The sequence below is a fragment of the Camelus dromedarius genome, chromosome 26, assembly GCF_036321535.1.
Source record: "Camelus dromedarius isolate mCamDro1 chromosome 26, mCamDro1.pat, whole genome shotgun sequence".
In the NCBI taxonomy this organism is placed as follows: Eukaryota; Metazoa; Chordata; class Mammalia; order Artiodactyla; family Camelidae; genus Camelus; species Camelus dromedarius.
This window is the reverse complement of record NC_087461.1, coordinates 11,138,535-11,160,223: the sequence shown is the minus strand read 5'-3', so window position 1 is coordinate 11,160,223 and position 21,689 is coordinate 11,138,535. Positions and strand designations below refer to the sequence as shown.

The 21,689-nt window shown below is 45.0% G+C and overlaps 1 protein-coding gene across 3 annotated transcripts; it reads right to left on the bottom strand.

Annotated features, from left to right (window-relative positions):
* Positions 1-5,199: 5,199 nt before the first annotated feature.
* Positions 5,200-19,802, bottom strand: MSRB2 (methionine sulfoxide reductase B2). 3 transcript variants are annotated; one of them, XM_064479389.1, is made up of 5 exons: positions 19,604-19,802; positions 15,875-15,975; positions 12,709-12,785; positions 7,081-7,255; positions 5,200-6,222 (listed from the first exon to the last, which is right to left on the bottom strand). In XM_064479389.1, exons 1-5 carry the CDS (start codon positions 19,719-19,721, stop codon positions 6,118-6,120), a joined length of 576 nt encoding a protein of 191 aa, XP_064335459.1. In that variant the 5' UTR covers positions 19,722-19,802; the 3' UTR covers positions 5,200-6,117. The 3 variants fall into 3 exon arrangements, with proteins under 3 accessions (XP_064335459.1, XP_064335458.1, XP_031300561.2); XM_064479388.1 differs by having other exon boundaries at positions 7,081-7,258; positions 19,604-19,801; XM_031444701.2 differs by having other exon boundaries at positions 7,081-7,228; positions 19,604-19,797.
* Between the last annotated feature and the right edge of the window lie 1,887 nt (positions 19,803-21,689).

The following is a 21,689-nucleotide window of genomic DNA, read 5'->3' as shown; positions in this document are numbered from 1 at the left end:
GTGAGCAGAGTTGGTGTCAGGACCCTGGAAGCAGCCCCACACCTGCATGAGGACAGAGCCCCGGCCCCAACGCCATCATGCTCTTTCTCTGTCTGTCTCTCCCTGGCTTCCAGGGAGGAAAATTATGATAGTGATAGAAGGTGGTGCTAAAAAAAAAAAACCAACAAACCCAGATTTTGGAATCTGAAAGATCTGGGTTTGAATCCCAACTCTGTCACTTTAACTCTTTAACTGTGAAGTGGGGATATTGACCCCAACCTTACAGGAATGAGATGCGATGATTTGTATTAAATACCCAGCATAGTGTCTGATAATTGCTGTGTTCTCAGGGCCCATCTAAACCAGGGGGAAATGATTTTTTCTCCCTTATTTGCCTCAGCAGTGCTACTTGGCGTTTGCCCACTGTGGAGGCTGCCCAGGGACACGGGGAGCTTGCAGAGAAAGTCAGCCAAAGACCCTCAGACCCTCAGACCCTATCCATTATGGTCCACGGGCTTTTAAAGCTCTGCTTTGGGGAACTTTGGGAACTTGGTCCTCCTCAGATGTCAGCTTAACAGACTGCCTTTCATTTAAAACCACTTCTGTCTGATTTGATAAGAACTTCCAAAAGCAAAAACAAAAGCAAAACATCCTAACCCCAGCCAGGTTACTGAGGTCAGATGTGAAGTTAAAAAAATAAGAGGTGGTTGAGATATTTTTATCATTTAAAGCATATTATAGATTTCTTATTGCCTCAAAAAAATTTTTTTTAAAGTTCCACCCCAAGCTGGTTAAAATGATACGCCCACGGAGGAGGGGCAGGAACACCTAATCTCCTCACACCCCCCTGCCATCCTCCTCCCCACTACAGACACAGTAATTTTCCAGAACAGATCTGATCAAGCAAGTCTCCAGCTGAAATCCTTTAACGGGTTCCCATTACACTCAGGATAAAACCCCGGTACCTTTACATAATATACCTGGGTCTGTCCACCTGTTTACCTTTTCAGCCTTTTTTCTTATTGCTTCTTACTTGTGCTTTTCAAATCAATTCTAACCAGGCTCCCACAGTTCATAAAATCTGAAACGTTGTCAACCATAAGATGCACCATCATTTTTGTGACATCAAGGAAGAAATTCTGCAGATTACAATTATAAAACACTTATAATTTTTGTTTTGGGTTGGGTTTTGTATATGTATGTTTTATTGAAGTATGGTCAGTTTGCAATGTTGTGTCCCTGGACACAGCTACATTTCAAGAGGGATTGATAGGAAAACGATCTCTGTAGGTGAAAGGCTTATAAAAGGTTGCCAGAAATTTTTTGCTTGTTTGTGTTTACTCTTTACTGCTTTTTTACTTAATTTTGTAAACTACTCTTTTACCATTGGTTATTTGGCGCCATAACCTATTTGTTTTTGAATGAATCTGAACCACTTTTCTTAAGTATAGACTGCCGTGGTGGGGGTGGGGGGGTCCCTGGGCTCCTGGCGGCCTCCTGTCCATGGCAAAACAATGGGACACTTTGCTCAGACATTCTGGAAGCTCTGCTGAACTTAGACTGAAACCATGATTGAGGTTTCACTGAAGTCCCTGAAGGCATTTTGTAGGGCATGTGGTATCTCATTGTGTCCAGGTGACAGGGGCCCCTCAGGCTGTTCTTGCCCAGCTAATGGAAGGCCCGAGTCTCCAGCTGGGGGAGGAGGCCCCGGGAGCAGCTCTGCCAGCGCAGTCATTGTTCCCACCCTGGAACCATAGTTTGGCCTAGGATCCCAAGATGATGTGTGTCTTAGGCTCAGTGGAGATGTTCAGCCTGGGCCTCTTAAAGGGGTTCCTCCTTCCATTCCTGACTCAGACCCCAGGCCCAGGGCAGGGAGGCTCCACTCCTGCTGGGAGCCTTTCTCCATTGCACCACCTCCTGGTGACTCTCCTCGGTGTCCACCCCTGTACGGGGCACCCTGCCCCTCCCCATTTTCATCCCCCTCTTCCTACACCCTCTGGGGTACCCACAAGGACAAGGGTGAGGCTGGAGAGGCTCCTAGATGCAAAGTGACAGCATGGGCTGCCCCTCGGGGTCTGAGAGTCAGTCCCCAGCAGTGGAGTGGGGAGTGGAGTGCTGGGGACCCACAGAAGCATGTTAGGAAAAGGCATCAAGTTTGGTCCTCAAGTTAATGATGCACTAAGAGATTCACAAACACCAAGAGCGACCTCACAACACTCGAGAGGCCTCCACTGATGCCAAGAGCTGGGGAAGTGGTGAGAAGGATGACCCAGAGCGAAGCAGTGCCTGGGATGGAAATCAATCAAGCAGCCGTGTTTACAGAGTAGGAAATGGATGCTTTTAATTGCTAATTGGTCTTGAGACCCCTACAAAGATATATATATATATTTAAATGTGGCCTAAATGCTCTCCTTACAGGAGCAGGGAAGGAATTACGGTTTATTCAGAGGCTAACATGCTGCTGATTGAAGTACAAAGAAGAGCAATCAAGGTTGGCTTTATTTTTTTTTTCACATGGCATTTAACATTTACAAAGAAAATGATTTCAAGGGGTGCAGGCTAGAAAGAAACAAGCTGCTGTAAACAGTTACCCATCAGCCAAACGCTCCCATCACTAGGAATACTCCCCCATCCTCACGTCTTGCCACCCCCTCCCCATAAGCAGCATCGGAATGCAACAGGAATTATCCTTTTGTCCGTGACTCTCAGGGAAGGGGGATGAAGGGTCAGACCTGAGGGCATCCGGGCATCCAGGGTGCTCTGAGGTCCCAGGACCTGGTCTTGGATAACTTCCCAACACAGGCAGGGAGGCAGCCTCACCTGATGCCCCCAACTCAGGGGAAAGGAGGGGAAGCTTCCTAGCCTCACATGCCTGCTCCCCAGAAGTAGCCTCCGGAGCCCCTCAATACTGCTTTTTAATACGGGAGAAAGGCCAGAGAGTCTGAGGACAGGAAACTGGACCAGCGTGGACCGCAAGCCTGTGGACTACCCTTGAAGAATTCCACTCTTGCTGGCATATTGAGTGAGAAAGTGGCCTTTCCCTGGAGTCCTCAAGCCCCAGTGGCGTCTCACAGGACAGGTTACAATGTCAGTGGGTTGACAGACCTGGGAATCTCAACTTCATTGGTAATACAATGTGTTTGAATCTCCCTTGAGTCAAGGGGGATGGATAATGCTGTTTACTGCCTATGCCAGGGCAGAATCAAGCCAGGATAAGCCTTGAGAAACATCCTTGTGCTATTACAAAAACTAATTGTATTTTTCTAGCATAGCCCTAAACAATTCAGAATGTGAAATTTAAACAGTTTATAATAGCATTAGGAAAACTGAACTACTTTGGGATAAATTTGACAAAATAAGCATAAAAATCACACACTGCAAGCTAAAAAATACTGAAAATAAATAAATGGAAGAGACATATACCAAACTCGTAGACTGGAGGACTCAACATTATTTCAGCGTCAGTCTCCCAACATGGAACTATATATTCAAGATAGTTTTAAAATTTATACGGAAATGCAAAAATAATCAGCATTGCCAGAACAATTTTGAAAAAAAAGGACAGCGCTAGTTCTAAGGGAATAATCACACGTTGCCATAAGGATACAGACATAGCAATGGAACACAGGATCCAAAACAAACCCACACTTACATGGTAAATTAATTTTTGTAAAAATGTCAAGGACATTTGGGAAAGTCTTCACCAAATGGTGCTGGGGCCACTGGCTATCTGTAGGGGAAAAAGAGGGAGTGCTGTCAAGGATGTGAAGCAACTGGATGTTCATGTGCTGTTGGGAATACAAAATGGGACAGCCAATTCGGAAGAACACACAGCATCTCAAGAAGTTAAACGTGCATTTCACTTCCATTTCTATGGAAGTGAATATCCATACAACGGCATGTATATAAATGTTTGTAGCATCATTATTTATAACCACCCAAAGTGGAGGCAACCCAAATGTCCATTAATTGGTGGACAGATAATGTTGTTTACCCATGGGTACGCTACGGAATACTACTCAGCGACAAAGAGGAACAGATCACAATATAACACGGACACATCTCAAAACTGTTAGGCCAAGTGAAAGGCTTCACATACAGAAGGCCCCAAGCTACATGTTTCCATGTATACAGAATTCTAGAAAAGGCAAGGCTCTAGTGACAGAAATCTCAGTAGCTGGCTGAGGTCAGGGGGAGAGGAGGGGTTCATTTATTTTAGGGTAAGGGAATTGTTCTCTACCTTGATTGTGGCAGAGGTTATATGATTGTATGAAATTACTAACATTCGGCAAATCCTTCACTTAAAGTAACTGTATATAAATAATTTTAAAAATAGGGGTCCTTAGAATGTCATTCTAAGTGAAGTAAGCCAGAAAGAGAAAGAAAAATACCGTATGAGATCGCTCATATGTGGAATCTAAAAAAAACCAAACCAAAACAAAACAAACAAAACAACCCCACAAAGCATAAATACAAGACAGAAATAGACTCATAGACATAGAATACAAACTTGTGGTTGCCAAGGGGGTGGAAGGTGGGAAGGGATAGACGGGATTTCAAAATTGTAGAATAGATAAACAAGATTATACTGTATAGCACAGGGAAATATACACAAGATCTTATGGTAGCTCACAGACAAAAAATGTGACAATGAATATATATATGTTCATGTATAACTGAAAAATTGTACTCTACACTGGAATTTGACACAACATTGTAAAGTGATTATAAATCAATAAAAAATGTTAAAAAAAAAATAGGGGTCCTTGATTCTGACTGTGAGTCCTAGGAATTAGAATAGAAAGAGGACTGGCAGTGTTGCCTAGAGACCTGTGTGGTAGGCTTGACTTGGCTTTTCCTGCATTATCTAATTTGGAATAATTCATCCAACCCTCCTGAGCTTCCGGTCTTACACAAAATTGGAAAGAAACATACTGTCTTTGTCTTCCTCACAGGGATGTTCGTGAGGGCAAAGTCAAAATGCTCTGGAGACTAAGACCATGAGGCAGCAGCAAATCAGCACTCCTATCCAGAACGAGCAGAAGGGCTAGGCAACATACAGAAATGATCAATTTATACATATTTATTAAATTGATTCATTTATAAATTATTAAGTAATAATTAAAGGCAGAAAGGTTCTGAGGGGATGAGAGCTACAGGGGCTGACTCCTGTATCAGTTTTCTGTTGCTGCTGTAACAAACAGTCACAAACTGGGTGGCTTAAGGCAACACACGTTTATTATCTCACAGTGACACAGAAGTCTGGAAAAGGGTCTCCCTGGGGTAGGACAGATGTCGGCAGGCCTGCGTTCCTTCTGGAGGCTCTAGGGCAGAGTCTGCTTCCGTGCCTTTTCCAGCTCCTAGAAGCTACTCGCATTCTTGGGCTCGTGGTCCTCTTCTTCCACCTTCAAAGCCAGCAATGCAGTATCTCTGACCCTTCTTCCTTCATCACCTCTCTCTCTGATCCCAGCCAGGAAAGGTTCTCTACTTCTAAGGACTCGTGTGATTAGAATGGACCATCCAGATAATCCAGGTTAATCTCTCTCTATCAAGGTCTTTAACTCACTCACCTCTTCAGAGACCCTTTTTACCATGAAAGTCATGTATTTACAGGTCTGGGGGTAAGGATACAGACATCTTTGGGGAGCCACTGTTCTGTCTACCACAACTTCAGAGAGGGGAGAACCCCAGAGAGCCCCTTCTGTCCTGGGGTCACTGGCCAATTCTGAACTCTGCCAAGAGCCTGAGAATTTAGGGTTTGTACCCACAAAGGGGTACATCTGTCAGGGGACACGGAAATGAGCAGGAGCATTTGACAGAGACTTGGGGCCCCTAAATAAATGGCTAGTTTTCCTCTTAACACATTTGGTGAATATGGGATCTGTGTGGGGCAGGTGCTAAAACCCTAGTGGAAAGCCTCTGAAAGGCAGAGCACTGCTTTTCATCAGTTTTATGAGCAGAGATTAAAAGTTCAAACTGTTTTAGGAGATGACCTTCATGTTGGAAGATCAGAGGTAGACTGAGCTTTCTCAGATGTACAACCCAGCCTCTGGATGTACAATTTAGCACAGCCTCTGACCGAATCAAAGTGAGTTTGCCAATGAGGGCGTGGCAAGGGAAGGGGACTACTGGAGACAGTCAGCGTTTCCTTGGTTTGAACGTGAGTGCCACGCTGTTGATGCAAAACCTCTGGCCAGCAGGCCCAGGTCCATCAGGAAACACATGGCCAAGGTGAGCTTCGCACTGCAAGGAGAGAACACTCGGTCATCTCTGAGCTGGGACAAGGCTCTTTATGGAAAACCAGACAGATGAACCCCACATGGCCGCCCCACTCCGGTCCTTGACATCACTGTTGGGGGAAAAAAGTCTATCATATCTGAATTTGATTAAGAAATGAAAGGATGCAGAACACAGTGGTGGTAAACAGCTTTCTACTTAACCACTGAGAATGTGAGCAAGTGATTTAACTTAGGCCTTGATCTACTCACCTATAAAATGGGGATGATAATTATACCTACATAATAGAGCTGTTGTGATGACTCATGGACGTAATGCATAAGAAGCACAATTCCTGGGTAAGAAGTCAACAATCTTCAGCCAGGGTATTATTGCTGTTTACTGAAGCCAAGACTAAACTGTGTTTATCTGCTTGCCTCTGGTGTCTTACAAAACCAGAACATTTGAGCACCTGAGGATATCAAAATGAATCTGCTGCCTGGATTTAAGCCACTCCCTCCTACCAGGCTCACAGGAGGAGCAACGCACTGATGTCACCTGCCGCGTTGCTCTGCCTGTTGGGACGCTCTGCAGCGTGGGGAGGGGGCGGACAGATGCTGCCTGTCCCTGCTCAGCAGAATGTGAAAGACTGACTCCTTCAGAGCCTTGCTCTGCTCCTATCTCTGCGAGGCCAGAGCCAGGAAAGGCTCCTTCTGTTACCTGCAGTGCTCAGAGGATGGGAGAGGGGGAGTGGCAGGATGGGAGAAACCCAAAGTGCTTCCATGACAGAAGCACTCCCGGGGTGTTAACAGCAGATGTGCGAGGACAAGAGAGCTCTCTGTGGCACTTGGGGCAGCATCGGGGACAACAAAACAAAGACATCACCTGCTTGCAGACAACCTCCATGCGAGCTGGTCCCAACGAGGTGTCCACGCGTCTCAGGATCCCTGTGTTACTCTCATCGGAGCCAGACGTCCCGTGAGCCTCAGAGAATGAAGGCCACCCAGTGCCCGAGCAGTACTTCTTCTCAGAGCTGTGCCAGACATTCACAACACTCCAGCTGCTGTTACCAACGTACAAAGAGCATTTTCTGCCCCCAACTCATCTTTCTCCCGAGCAGGAGCCGATTCTCTCCTCCTCTGCCCGATCCCGGGGCCAGTTCCGTGAACAGCCGGCTCCCCAGGAATTCTGCCCACTGATCTCCCCTATTAAAGATGCTGTCTCGTCACGTCAGGTTTCTTGCTCCTCTGATGCTAAAGGCACCCCTCTTGATGTCTGACAAGGACTATAAACATGAGAAGCTTTGTGAACTGTTGCATATTAGGAAATAGGTCAAATCCATGTGTTCTGAATGTAGAAAAGGGGGAAATCAAAATGAAGTAACAGCAGTCGAAGGAGAGAATTGTGAGTTTCGCACATCAGAGAAGCATGAGAATGCACAAAACAGCCGTCACCAGCACTAGGGACTTCGGGTCGTCTAAACACAAGCCTGCCTGCCTTCGGGAGTCAAGAGCTGCCTCTGCCTTCTTGGGTGTGAGAAACTGGACAAGCTGCTTAACCTCTCCAAGCCTCAGTTTTCTCATCTGTAACTCGGGGATAATAATATCTATGTTATAGAGATGTCCTGAGGGTTTAAGGAGCTGTGCCGTGGAGCACGTGGTAATGAATAAGCCTGGGCACCCGGACTCATCCCTGCAGTGCAGAGACCTTCCTGGGGAAGCCCCAAAAGGCTGAACGATGCTGAGGGTTCCAGGGTGGGGGGCGGGAGCAGAGGAGCCACAAGAGGGGGAGGAGGCAACAGCAAGTCTGCTCATCAAAGACCCACTGTCTACGTGTCCTGAAAGATGAGCTCCCTTCAGTTGCACTAGGAAAACAAATTTAAAAATTTTAAATGGCAGGGAAATGGCTCTCTCTATTGGAGGAAGACAGACGGGAAATGAACTGAAACTCTGCAAAAGAAAAAAAACAAAAAAAAAAACCCACCACACACAAAAAACAAAAAAGCCAAAAAACTGAGTCAAGAGGGGGAAAAAGTAGCAAATAATCAAATCCCTACACTATGAGCACAGAAGGAAGCTGAGTTTAGAGCAGAAACCTCAGCAGAAATCATCTAGTGTAAGACAGCAATTCTCAAACATCCTGGTCTTAGGACTCTTCCGTAATAAAAAATTATTGAGAATCTCTGAGAGCTTCTGTTTACATGAGTAATGCCTATCAATACTTAACAAGTTAGAAATTACAAGTGAGGGTTTTTAAAACATGTATGCATTAAATTATTTTGAAAAATAATAAATTCACTACATGTTAACACAAATAACCTATGTTTACAACAGATTATTTATTTTCCAAACTGAAACAAACCTTTAGCAAGAAGAGTTGCACTGTTTTATAATTTTGCAAATTTCTTTAATGTCTAGCTTTTAAAAAAGACAACCAACTCTTCATATGCGCCTGTGCATTCAAGCTGCTGCAGTGTCATTTTCACTGAAGTGTTGGAAGAGAATGTGGTTACACGCTTAGAAGGGGGAGCACCTCGAAGAGTCCCTAAAAAATCCCAGGAACTCTTTTAAGAACCACAGATTGAACTCTGCGGTTGACTTCAGAGAGACCTGGGTGTGAATCCAGGCTCGGCCTATTATGTCTAGGTGACTTTGGCAAGGTGTTTAATCTCATAAAGCCTCTGAATGGTAATGGCTTTGTTATCTCACAGGGTTGCTGACAGGATTAACTGAGATTCTTTCTATTTTTAGTGTTTTTAGTATAGTGTCGGGCACATGGTACCTAAGTCAGTAGCAATTATTTTTAATATCATTACTATTATTAATAACATATCCATGAAATTTGAGCACCTGGGTCCAATGTGAAATATCTGCACATTCAGATTGGGTTCTTTCCGACTCCTTTTCTTTTCCAAGGGTTCAAAAATATTCATCCAGGCCACTGTGGTCCAGAGAAAACCATTTTAAGTATCTTTTAATCATAGCTTTTCCATCCTCAACATTATATGTAAACTAGTGATCATTAAAGGAATTTTGATGGACAATTATAAATATAATAATTTTTTAAATGAATCAAAGACTAATAAAAAGTCATTTAAACATTTTATGGGCAACAGACAACTTTTACTGATGCAATTAACAGAATCTGGAGATTTTACTGGGTAGTATAAGAGGCCCATCATATTTAATTTAAGAGTGGAAACTTCAATATTAAGGCCAATTAGAAATTCCAACATATATACTGAAATGATTGGCAGATTGGAAGGCCCACCGCTGAAACACTAAAACCATTCTGGGTCATCTTCACTCATATACTCAAAGAGGTGTTTCTTTTGTTTAGTTTTGTTTTCTGCTTATTTGCCTTGTTTCTGTCTTCATTTCTGGAAATTCCATGGCCCCCAAACCAAGAGCAGAGGCACTTGGTGATAAGTGGCCACACACATGGTAGAGGAATTCCCATTAGTTTGAAGGAGCGGAGGAGGGGGTATATAATACAGCTCAAGTGGTAGAGTGCCTGCTTAGCATGCATGAGGTCCTGGGTTCAACGCCAAGTACCTCCTCCAAAAATAAATAAATAAACCTAATTACCTACCCCCCCCAAAAAAAATAAATAAAAATTTGAAGGAGCGGGAGCACACAAAATGTAAATGTGTCACTTGGTCACTGACATGGAGGGTGGATGTCAGGATGCTCTGTAAAAAGGGAACTAATGTCAGGCTCTCAGTTTCCTTCTAGTCTAAGAAGATTTATGACCACAAAACACGTGATCCCACAGTAGAATTTAATAAACGCTTCCAGAGTTGGTGCTTGGGTTGCGGGAGGAAGGCGGATAGAGGAAGCAGGGAAGGGAGCAAAGTCACATAATTCCAAGGTTAACAAAGCGACAGTATGAAGTTCCCAAGGGAGTGATAACATCTCCTGAGGGCTCTTGACCTGGACACCCTGGATTAATAGTCTCTCAACTGGAGTCAGCAGCTCCCCCAGGACGTGCACCGTGCTGGTCCAGAGTGAGGCAGCAAGGAGCCCAGTGGCCAAGAGGCAGCGGCCCCTCATCCACTTGATGCTTTAACTATTTCATTTCGGTTGACTTGTCACCTTGTTTTGACTCTGTACAAGCATCTGAAGGAATGTTTATTTCTTCTCGACCCCTATTCTCCATTACTGAGGCTGGAGACTGGGGACAGAGAGAGAGGGAAAATGAGAGGTCAAACAAGAATATGTAAGGCTGTCTATCCTCTTAAATGGGAAGCACCGTCAGGAATAGAGACTTCATTCATAGATTCTCATTAATTAGAAGAGATTCTCAAGAGTTCCTCATTATCAAAGACACATTCACGTATACAGCCCTAAGAAGGATCTGTCTCTAAGAAGATATCACCGCTAATGTGAACTGGGGGCTTGGCACATGTCAGGCATTGCTCTGGTGCTTTCACATGCATTAACTCATAATTCACTTAATCCTCCAACAACTTTATGAATTCAGTACAACTATCACCCTCATTTTATAGGTGGGGAAACTGAGGCACAGAGAGGTTAAGAAACTTGCCCAAGGCCACACAGCAGTGGAGCCAGGATGTACATCTATAGATGTAGCCACTCTACTACACTGTTTCTCCTATAAACAAATGCATCTTTAAGAGTACATTCTGGAACATAGAAAGATTCTTATGAATATATTCTTATTTTTCTCAGTCTCAGCTGCAGCAGCAGTAGGAGGGGAAAAAAAATGGAACTAACTCAAAAGTCCTTAAGAAACACAAACGGAAACAGCAACTAAAACTAAATGATTAAAAGGAAACAAATAGGCTGGCAAGTTGGCAGGTCAGTAAACTGGCCACTTGGTAAAAAGGGCTTTTGGAGAATTGGCTGGTTTTCTAGCTAATCTTGGCCACTTTACTACCTCAGTGACCTGAAGATGGTCATTCAACTTCCCTAATTTGGACTAGCATTGTGTTAATAAAGTAACTACTGGTCACATGTGGCCTTTTAAGTTTAAATTAATTAAACATAAATAAAATTAAAAATTCATTTTTTCAGTCCCACCAGCCTCAGTTTGAGTGTTCAATAGCCACATGTGACTGGTGGCTACCATAGTGGAAGAAGTAGATACAGAACATCATTGCAGAAAGTTTTACTGGGCAAAGCTTTTTGCTCTGATCTCTCAGGCCCCTCCCTGCCCCAGTGTTCTGTGATTCCCTGACTGAGTGTGCTTGGTGAGGGGTGGGATGGTTGGAACGGGGTAGGAAGAAAATGTCATCTTTACAGTTGCAGAAACTGGGATACCAAAGACTTAAGAGGCAGGAACACACTCTTGTAAGAACGATCTTGCATTTTTAGCTTTCGCAGTCTAAAGACAGAAACAGAACATCTGGCTGGTTACCACATAGTCACAAGGCCGTCCTTTATACTTTCACAACGTGGTTCTTTGGCTAAAAGCAGGTTGGCCATCTCAACATCCCACTTCTCCCCTTCTAACAGAACCAAAGGTCAAAGAGTAACAAGTGGCTCAGAAATGTGCACTCACTTTACGATGTCAAACTTAACCTACGTCTCCTAGCGTTCCCCAGGCCATCTTGGGCTGACTGCCACCTTAGCTGTCCCCTAACCAGCCACTGACAGAGTAAGTGAATCTGGGCAAAGCCCCGTCTTTCCTTGAGCATGAAGGAAAATCAATCCTAATCGTTCACCAACCTTGCAGGCGGGGTCTGGCTTACCAAATTCAGCCCACATTAGCAGCCAGCAGCTCAGGAAAGCCGGGTCTGAGCAAAGCCCAAATGAAGCAGTGCCTAATGGAAGATTCACAGAGCTGGCTTGATTTATATTTTATTCTAAACCAATTTAGGGTTGATGCGGAGGAAAGGAAAACATCTTTGAAGTTCTGAAAAACAGGACTTCAAAGATGTTTTCCTTTCTTCATCGAATCTACTTTTTTAAGGCTGTTTCCTGCATGTCTAAACAAAAAAGCCTTTGTTGAGAGATTTCAGATCCTGATTGACTTAAAAGAGGCTTTGAAATCAAGGGACAATTAAATTTACTTTTAGCTACGCAGGAGAGGGCATGGTATTCACTGCTGTCAAGCACTGTGGCGAATCTATCCTCATAAAATTCTACATTTCCTAAATTAAATTATAAACCCATTTTTTCCTGGGAGAGATACAGTTTTAATCACATGGCCAGGCAAATGCCATTATGGTTCAGATTTCTTTAAATACCTCCCCAAGAAAAAAATTCTAATAGCTTTATCCTAAGGTGCCCACCAATTTTTATTTTTTTGTTATTTCTTGGAGATACAGAAAGAAAGAACATAGGCTAAGTCTTATGAATTGCTCTAAATGCTAGAAATAATCAAGACAGGCAAGAGTTTTATATGTACAGCCCTTTTTTATAGCAACCAGGCCAAATGAGATGGGCAATTAAAAACATGGGGATGTATTTATCCAAGGCCGCAAAGAGACAGAGCTGTAAGAAGTTAGAGGTTTATTTTCTTTCAGTACCTCTCGATCTTTTCTCTCACCTGAAGAGTGGGCTGTCACAGCACACGCAGTGATACATCCCTGATTCCTTGTTATTCAGGTAGATTCCACTGAAAGGCTGAAAGTAAATTAGACACACCATCTTCAGGTTTCTCATAACACTGGCAGGACATGATACAGTAGATCTAAATCCAAGATTAAGTCCCCAGATAAAGGAATTTTTGTACTAATTTGACAAAGTACAAATATCACCAGAAGGAACATTACCAGGTGCCCAGGGAAGCAGCCTGCAGGCTTGTTTACAAACTGGCCAACATGGTGCCAAATATTCAAATTATGACGTTAATCATGCTTTGTATTTAGATAGCAACTTTCATCCAAGAACATCAAAGCCCATATAGCACAGGGAACTATGTTCAATATCTTGTAATAGCCTTTAATGAAAAAAAATGAAAATGAATACATGTATGTATATGCATGACTGGGACACTGTGCTGTGCACCAGAAATTGACACACTGTAACTGATGGTACTTCAATTAAAAAAAATTTTTTTTAAAAGACCTTAAAAAAAATAAAACATCAAAGCCTGTGAAAAAAACAAGAGAACGGGCCTCTGGACTGTGTAAGATCTCGGTCTCCATTTTAAGAGTTATTAGTACAACAGAAATCGAGTCCACTGTCTGAAACACTGTGAAATCTCCCATTAAAGACAGGATAGAGATACATTAAAAAGCAAAGCCCGGTGAGATTGGGGTTGTGCCCTTAGTATGCTTCACGTGGTGTTTAGGATACTTAATAAATGCCAAATAATGAGCTAGATTCTCCCAGTGCCTAAGTCACTACTCAGATGAAATTACTATATTAATTGTGGCTTAAAGAGTTTGCAGGTTCCAAGAGGGACACAAGGAGACTTGAAGCAATGAGTGAGCCAAATCTAATATTTAAAAAAAAAATGCTAGTTTGTAAACTGACCTCATGGGGGGGGGGAGACCATTTTTTGCCCAATTCCTTTTGTCATCTCCTCTGTCAAAGGAAATTCAAGAAAAAGAAACTCTCGCATGAGCCAACTGTGAAGATCCACCAGCGGTGTCCGGTGACAACCACTGTCCCCACTTACGGAAAAGAAACTGAGACACAGGATGGGTCACCAAGTCCCAAAGCGGACTCGGGAAATAAGCGGCCCTCTCAGCCCATTCTGGGTCTCCCACCTCAACAGATCCACAGGTCAGACATTCCAACTCCCTGTGGGAGGATTAAGGGCATTTTCAGGGAGCTGCATAATGGACAATTTCAAGTTAACCTGTTGTGCCCACCAAGGGCACATCTGGATGTTTTCCCTCTTTAAAAACCCTAAACTGGCTGCAGACACCCAAACAGTAGTGAGCTGGTCTTTTTACGGCCTGTCCCCTTGAATGGTTAGTCTTCCCAGAGCTCAGAGCAGAGTGAAGCCTGCAGGTGGCAGATCTGGAATGAAGAGAATGATGCGCACAAAACCTGCCTTCTATCGCTATTTGACGTTTAGTTATCACTCAACCAGGCTGTAAACCCCTTCACTGTACCTAGCAGAGGGCTAGCAAATTACTGGTGCCCAGTAAGAAACCATGTGCAACTGGACTTGAAGTCACCAAAGAGAAAGCTTAGGTGTCTTACTTCTCTTTCCTTGGCCTCACGGAGCTGACTGAGGCCGTAGTTCTGCAACATTCTGAAGAGTTCAATGTGGAGACGGATCAGCTGAAAGGGGTTTATAACATCACTTAAAATAATGGATGACGCTCATTTTGTAAAACAGCCAAACGAAGAGTATATGACGCCATCTGTTTGAGACTCCCACACATTTATGCTGCTGAACATCTGGCACGTCTCCAGGATGCCATCTCCAGCTCCGAACCCTGCCTGGCCCTGCCCCTCCGACAGGGTGGGCATAGACTACTCTGGGAATACACACCACTGCACAGAGGACCACGTGTGGCTCCCGGGCGCTATCTGCGCAATGGCTAATGTGGTCTCCTGCCCACTGAAGCCTTTATTAAAATCCCACCCTCAGGAAGTTTTCGAAAATACCAGTATTTCATGAGAATCGACTGGGATCTGCTGGCCTGTCCAATGGCTTTAGCATCGGCGCTGAAGTTGAGGGTGAGACCATGATTATAAGTCCATAAGCACATGCACAGCGTCCAGAATTTGGCAGGGACTACTAAATTCAGGCCATATTTGGGCCTAAGACAAGACTACTTGCTGGGAAATGCAACACTGTGAAATGGGATTATAATGAAGAACCACAGAGGGCTGGTCTCTCAGGAAATGAAAGAAAGCCGAGTTGCTGAATGCAGTTTCAATCACATGTCCGCCTCCTGACCTGTGGTCACTCGACATTCACAACCACTTATTTTTTGAGCGCCTACTGTCGCCAGGCACCACGCTCTATGCAGGGATGTACTGATGACGGCAAGTGCTAACGAGGGAAAGTAAAAGCAAACACAGCTCGGGGTTGAGAAGGGCTTCCCAGTGGGAGTGAGATGGGGGCCGAGAGCTGAAAGGCAGATTTGAATGAGGCTGGGGGCCGGGGAGGACGCAGGGTGAAAGAGCCTTGAGGCAGAGGGGGGCCCAGGGCGCCTGAGAGCCCAACGGAGGGTGGCGTGGCCCGAGGGCAGAGGTCAAGGGGAAAAGTGGCCCAATCTGAGGATGCGGGTGGGAGGTAAGGGCCAGAGCCTTTGGGGCCTTCTTAGCCAGTTTTAAACTCTTCTCTTTACCTTGAAAGTGGTGGGAAGCCAGGGAAGAATTTCGAGCAGGGGGTGATGTAGTCAGATCTGTGATTTCAGAAGGTTTCTTTGGCGGCTGTGCAGAGAACGGTGCAGTGAGGGGTAAGAACAGCTGTGAGGAGACCAGCTGGAAGCTCCTGCACCCAAGCCAGAGATGGTGGGAGCCTGGACCAGTGCAGATGTGGGGGTTGCAGGGAGACGTAGAGGGATGGGAAGGCTGTTTAGGAGGCAGAGTGAATTGACGAGGTGATGGAGGGAAGTTTGTCCAGAGGAAGGTTTTTGGTTGTACAGCTGGATGGAGACTGATGCCCAGAGAACAATGCGGGGAGCCTGGGGGACCAGATTCGCAGAGCAGATGACGAGTTAGGGTTTGTAGTGAGATAGATTCTAGTCTGTCCTTCCCACCCCAACACGTAGACCCAGAAACTGTACATCAGGGTGGCTTACTGGCTCCGTCCCTTTTTCTCTGGTGACGTGGAACTGCTCGGGAGTCAGCTTCTTCTGCCACTCACTCTTGGAGAGAGTCGGCCCACGCTTTGTAAGGGAGCCTGTAATGTCAAATAGGAATTTTTGTTAATTAAACCAAAAGGCACAATGACCTCTTCTTCCTTAGCCTCTGTCCTCAAGTGCACTATCACCCAGCAGAGTAAGCCTCCCCTTCCCCTCCCTCCCACCCCTTTCTTCTCAGTGACTAGAAAGTTCAGGTGCAGAAAGCTTTAATTGACTCATTAGTTTAAGAAGAAATGAGTAACAAGTAGAGAGCCAGTTTTCCAGTCCCGCTGAGCCACAGAAGCCAAAGAGGTAGCTGTACCCCTGGTAGATTATAGTGCCTTGGTATTTAATAACTATTCATCTCTTCATTCATCTGGTCACATCTACAGAGCATCTACTGTACTGCAGACACTTCTAGATGCTAGGGATACAGAGGTAAAGAAAACAGAGAAGAATCACTGCCCTTACGGAGTCGAGATAAAGTAAATAAGTAAAGAATATAAAACTTTAGGTGATTATTTTTTCCCAAAAATCACAAAGGAGATTAGAGAGTGTGAGGGGGTGTGTGTATAGATATTTATGTATATTACACACACAATTTAAAACAGTCGTGAAGGAAGGCCTTCGTGAGTAGGTGATGTTTCAGCAAAGATCTGAAGGAACTGAGCAAACCCCGCATGTGAGTACCCAGGAGAGCGCTGCAGGGGCGAGGGGCGACAGGCTGGGCACTCCCGGCATGTCTGATGGACAGCACAGAGGCCGGAATGACTGACCCGGGTGGAGGTGGCAGGGAAGGGCCCTCATCCCTATGGCGGTGTTTGGAGACAGTGTCTTTAAAGAGGTGATTATGTTTCTATGATGCCATCAGGATGGGCCCTAACCCGATCTGACTGTTGTCCTTACATGAAAAGAAAGAGACACTGGGATGCAAGAAGACAAAGCAAATGCCGTCTGTGATCCAAGGAGAAACCAAGCCTGCCGACATTCTGACCCGGGACTGCCAACCTCCAGAACAGTGAGAAAATAAATGTTCGCTGTTTAAGCCCCCCAGTCGCTGGTATTTTGTCACGGCAGCCCTAGGAGACTTATTTAGGAACAACTGAAGTTCAAAGGGAAATTACATTACGGGTCAACTTTGCACGGTTTTACCGCAAGCAATGCAGGGGCATGTTCACAGGACACACAAGCAGGTCCCACTGAGGGCTGAGACAAGCCTCGGCCCCTGTGGAGAGAGCAGGATTTGGAGCTGGTCTCCTTTTGTGTGTGTGCAGGTGTTTTCTGTCCTCAGGCCACATCTTCTGTACCTCGAGCTGGCCCTTTTGGAACTGCCTGTCGTTCTCCGCATTCTCTCGCTGTCTTCACTACCAAAAAGTCTGGCCGCAGCTGCTCTGGCATTAGATAGATACACAGCTGTACCAGGGACTAGGAGTTGAGAAACTCCAAGCCCACTGGGGTCCTCTCTCTCTCTGTGCTGCAATTTGCACAGGCTTTCTCGCCAGGCATATGTTCTAGGAGATGGACTTCAATTTTTCCACCTTTAAGGAAACCCACTCTTGGTCCTATGACCCCCCACTGGTTACCTCCTTCTGTCTCTGCTAACCTTTCTGGCCAAAGTTGCTCTACCGCCAATTGTCACACACGAGCCAGCCTCGTTTCAATACTGGCTGAAACTAAGAGAACCTGTTAGGAACTGGTATAAAAAGAATTCCCAGCCCACTCTAATCTGCAGACTAGTCTTCCCTCCCACCACAGTGACTGAAATGGTTTACCCTTATGCTCAGAATGGCTTCCGAGCAGAGTATCTCTAGAAAGAATGTTTCCTGCGACAACAGATTGTCTTCTCTGGGACACTTCTTACTCTGCTCTTTGTCAATCCAGATGCCTCGTGCATCTCAGACGTCTCAGTGCTGGAGAAAAGTGCGCCTTCACTTTCAACATCTTCTCACCCTTACCCCCCGCCCCCAACTTCCCCAAGTCCACAACACAGGTTAACCGTAGCTACGCTTTTATCCTTTCCATTTATTTATGTAATTATAACCCGTGCTTACTGTATGCTTCCTAAGTGCCAATATTGTAATAAAGCATTTTTAGTTCCTCTTTTTCATTTACTCTGTACAACAACCCCACTATTATCATTATTCTTATTTTATAGAATAAAAAAACAAAAAACAAAACAGGTGTAAACTTACAGAGTTCAAGATGTGCCCAAAGACACAGGGCCAGTGAGTGACACTGTCCACGCTGAAGCTGCCTCAACCACAGAACTATTACCTGTCTATCATTTTTAATGGATGCCTACTAGTTTGTTGAATTGAACTTTTATGGTTTGCTTAAGCATTCCTTAACTGATGGACATTTGGGTTATAGCCAGTTTCTGGTTCTTAAGAGCAGTGCTGTTAAAAACATCTCTGCACATACAACTTTGTTCTCTTTTGAATTATTCCCTTAGAATAAATTCCCAGGAGTCGGTGTCTGAGAAGTAAGAAGTTCCTATTATGTTTTGGTGTCTGGCCAAATTTTAATGTTGCTGAAGAACTTTAGATTCCAGGGCAATTCCTTAGGCTGTTTCCGACAGCAGCAAATACAAACAGAAGGACAAATTTCCGCTGAAACCACCACCCTGTAACAGGGGTATGAGAGGGCTCCAGCCCACAGCTGTGATGTTTCCATCACCTGTGGTTCTCACGATGCCGACGCCTGGCACAGGGTAGGCACATGACAAATACCAGACTGGCTGACTACAGACACCACGGTCTGAAGGCCGTGGCCACAAGTCATATTGGATCAGTGTCCACGCCCCAGTGCCAGTGCTTTTATTTATTTAACACTGCATTTTGAAAACTTCAGAGGATAGAAAGAATTCCAAGTGACTGGATACATTTTCAGCGGCAATAGGAATCTTTAAATGTCTTCAATGGACACACAATTGGATTCAGAGATGGGGTAGCTGGGCAGTTGCCCAGAAAGTCAATCAACATGGGGCACTAGACTACCCTGCAATAAATCTGAAATACAGCGCCAGTTGACGCAGTTCTCCAAAGGTGACTCCGTGCTGAAGGCTGGAATGTAAACGAGCCCCGATCCCACAGGTCAGCCAAAGGCATTTTGCAGAAAATACACTTCTCCCTGGAGGGTCTCACATCCACTGACTAACAATGGTTATCAGGCTAAAGGGGGAATGGATTATTACGCAACATGTTTCCCTGGCTCCTGCAAACGCACAGAGAAATAGAGCAGAGCAGGAAGAAAATCCGCAGGCATCCAAAGTCTGAACTGCCTGCTTCTCGGACGCTGGAAGACCCAAGTCGAGGAGGGGGACAGTGTTAACAGACCAAAGGCTGTTACAAAAGAGCACGCGCGGGGTCGGGCTGCTGACCCAGCACCGGGGTCCTCCACCTGGGCGCTCCTGAGCCTGACATTTTATGCTGCCCCCCCTCCCCCAAAAGCACGTTTGGGGAGAGGATCTATACCTTTCCACCAATTCTCACAGGCGTCAGTGACCCCCGCCCAAGCCCCTGCAAGTTTACAACCTGCTGTCCCGGTCGGGAGGAGGTAAGCGAGCAGCGGCGCCCCGAAGAAAAAGATCCAGAACCACCATTCGGGCCCCCAAGTTCCAGCAAGTGAAGGAAAACCGAAACCGAAAGCCGGGAGGTGGCGGCGGGGCCTGCGACGCCCGCGTCCTACCTGCGTCCCCGGGCCCGCTTCTCGCGCGGAGGCCGCCGCTGTCCGCTCGGCACCGCACCGCCAGCCCAGGCGCCGCTCGGAAAGGCAGACGCCCGAGAGCACGGAGGAGGCGCGCCATGGTGCTGCGCGCGGCCCCGCGGAGCCCACGGCCTGGCGCGTCCCCAGGCGTCGCCGAGCCCAGGCCCGCGGGCCCCGCCCACGTCCCCCCCCACCCCGCCTCCTTCCCGGGCGCCTCCTCTTCTCTCTCGCGCGCCGCCACACCGCTCCTCCTCCCTCTGCGCTGCTGCACCTCTCTCAGGTTAAGTACCTGCAGACGGAATGGCTAGTCCTAAAGCAAGTGTACCTTTTTAAATCTACCAGAATATTTTCCAGATCGTTTCCTCTTCCATTCTGAGGAGGGCCACCAGCTTTACAGAGTTCACCAGTGCTAATTCCTTCCAGAGACAGCCTCAGGTACACCCAGATGATGCTTGACCAGTTACCTGGGTCTCTGGTGCCACAGTCAAAGTGACACATAAAATTAACCATCACAGTCCCAAGTTAGAAAAAATAAATAGGAAAGCAACAGGGAGAGCGCTGTGATAACCAACAGCCATTTACCATTACGAATGCAAGGAAAATTAATGTTATCTATGTGGATGATACTCAGGTCTGACTGGACAGATGGTTAAAGGATATGAGCAGATGGTTTGCACAAGGGAAAATACAAATAGTGAACAAATGCTTGGGAAAATGTTTGGCTTCCCTAATAATTAAAGAGTTGCAAATTAAAACAGCCCAATACACTACCTCCTACATATTAAGTTAATAACAGATTTTTTAAAAAGCCGAAGTTAACAGTGCTTTGGAGACTCAGGTACACTCATACAGTGCTTGTAGAAATAGTGGCATAATTTTTCTGGAAAGAAATCTGACAACATGGACCAAGCATCACAGAACTCATTATATCCTTCTGTTTGGCAAATCTGCTCTGGGAAGCAAATCCCAAGGAAAGAGTTCAATAAGGGAAACACTCGATTTTTGCAAAGATGTTTGTATCAATGCTTTTCATAATAACAGAGGGATCCAAAATCATTAACAGCTAGGAAATAGCTAAGTAAATCTCGACATAGCAATACAATGAAACATCATATAGCCATTAAAATTTCAAATGTGAAGATTATCTGGATTTAAGGAATGAGCTATATAATAATGTCACAGGGGAAAAATAGAACACAAAATAGTTAATAGCTAAGAATAATAACGTAAAAATATGCACTATGAAACTGATCTGAAACGTAAAATGTTGGAGGAGAACTTTTTTGGGGAAAGATACCTTTTTTGTACTTTTCTTTTTCATTTCACCAATGCTTCATATTCCTTTTAGATAAGTTAGAAAATAGAAGTATACACAACACAACTCTTGAACACTATCTCAGGAATCATTACTGATAATATTTTAGTGTGTGTTCTTTCAATCTTTTCATACATACTGTAGTCGATGTGTTTAATTACTTCCCTTCTCCCTGAACTGTACTGTCATTTTTTTTTTGAAGAGTACACTCCTTGCCTCAATCCCCAGTCTCAGTCATGTGACTTGGATAGGATGGGTCTAGAGCAGAATTTCTCAACCTCAGTACTTTTGACACTTGGAGTCAAATAATTCTTTGGTTTGTATTGAGGCTGGTGGAGGGGGGGCGTTGTCCAGTGCGTTGTAGGATGTCGGCAGTGTTTCTGGCCTCTTATCTACTAGATGCCAGTACCATCCTCCTCCAGTTATGACGTTGCCAAATGTCCCCTGGGGGGAACTACTGATAGGGTACAGATGACTATTCTGAAACAGTATAACTGTTGTTTAGTGTGTTTTAAAATCTGTCACTATGCTTTTACAACTTGATTTTCTTATTCAGTATTTTGGTTTTTAAAGATTTATAGCAGTAGATGGACAGACAGATACAGATCTGCTTCATTCATTTTACCTGCTGTATAGAATGCATTGTATTGACAAACCAGTGTTATCTTACTTAGAGACAGTAGGATGTTTTCATTCTTCAATTTTTACAAACCATGCTACCATGCTACGAATGAATGACTTTGTATAAACTTC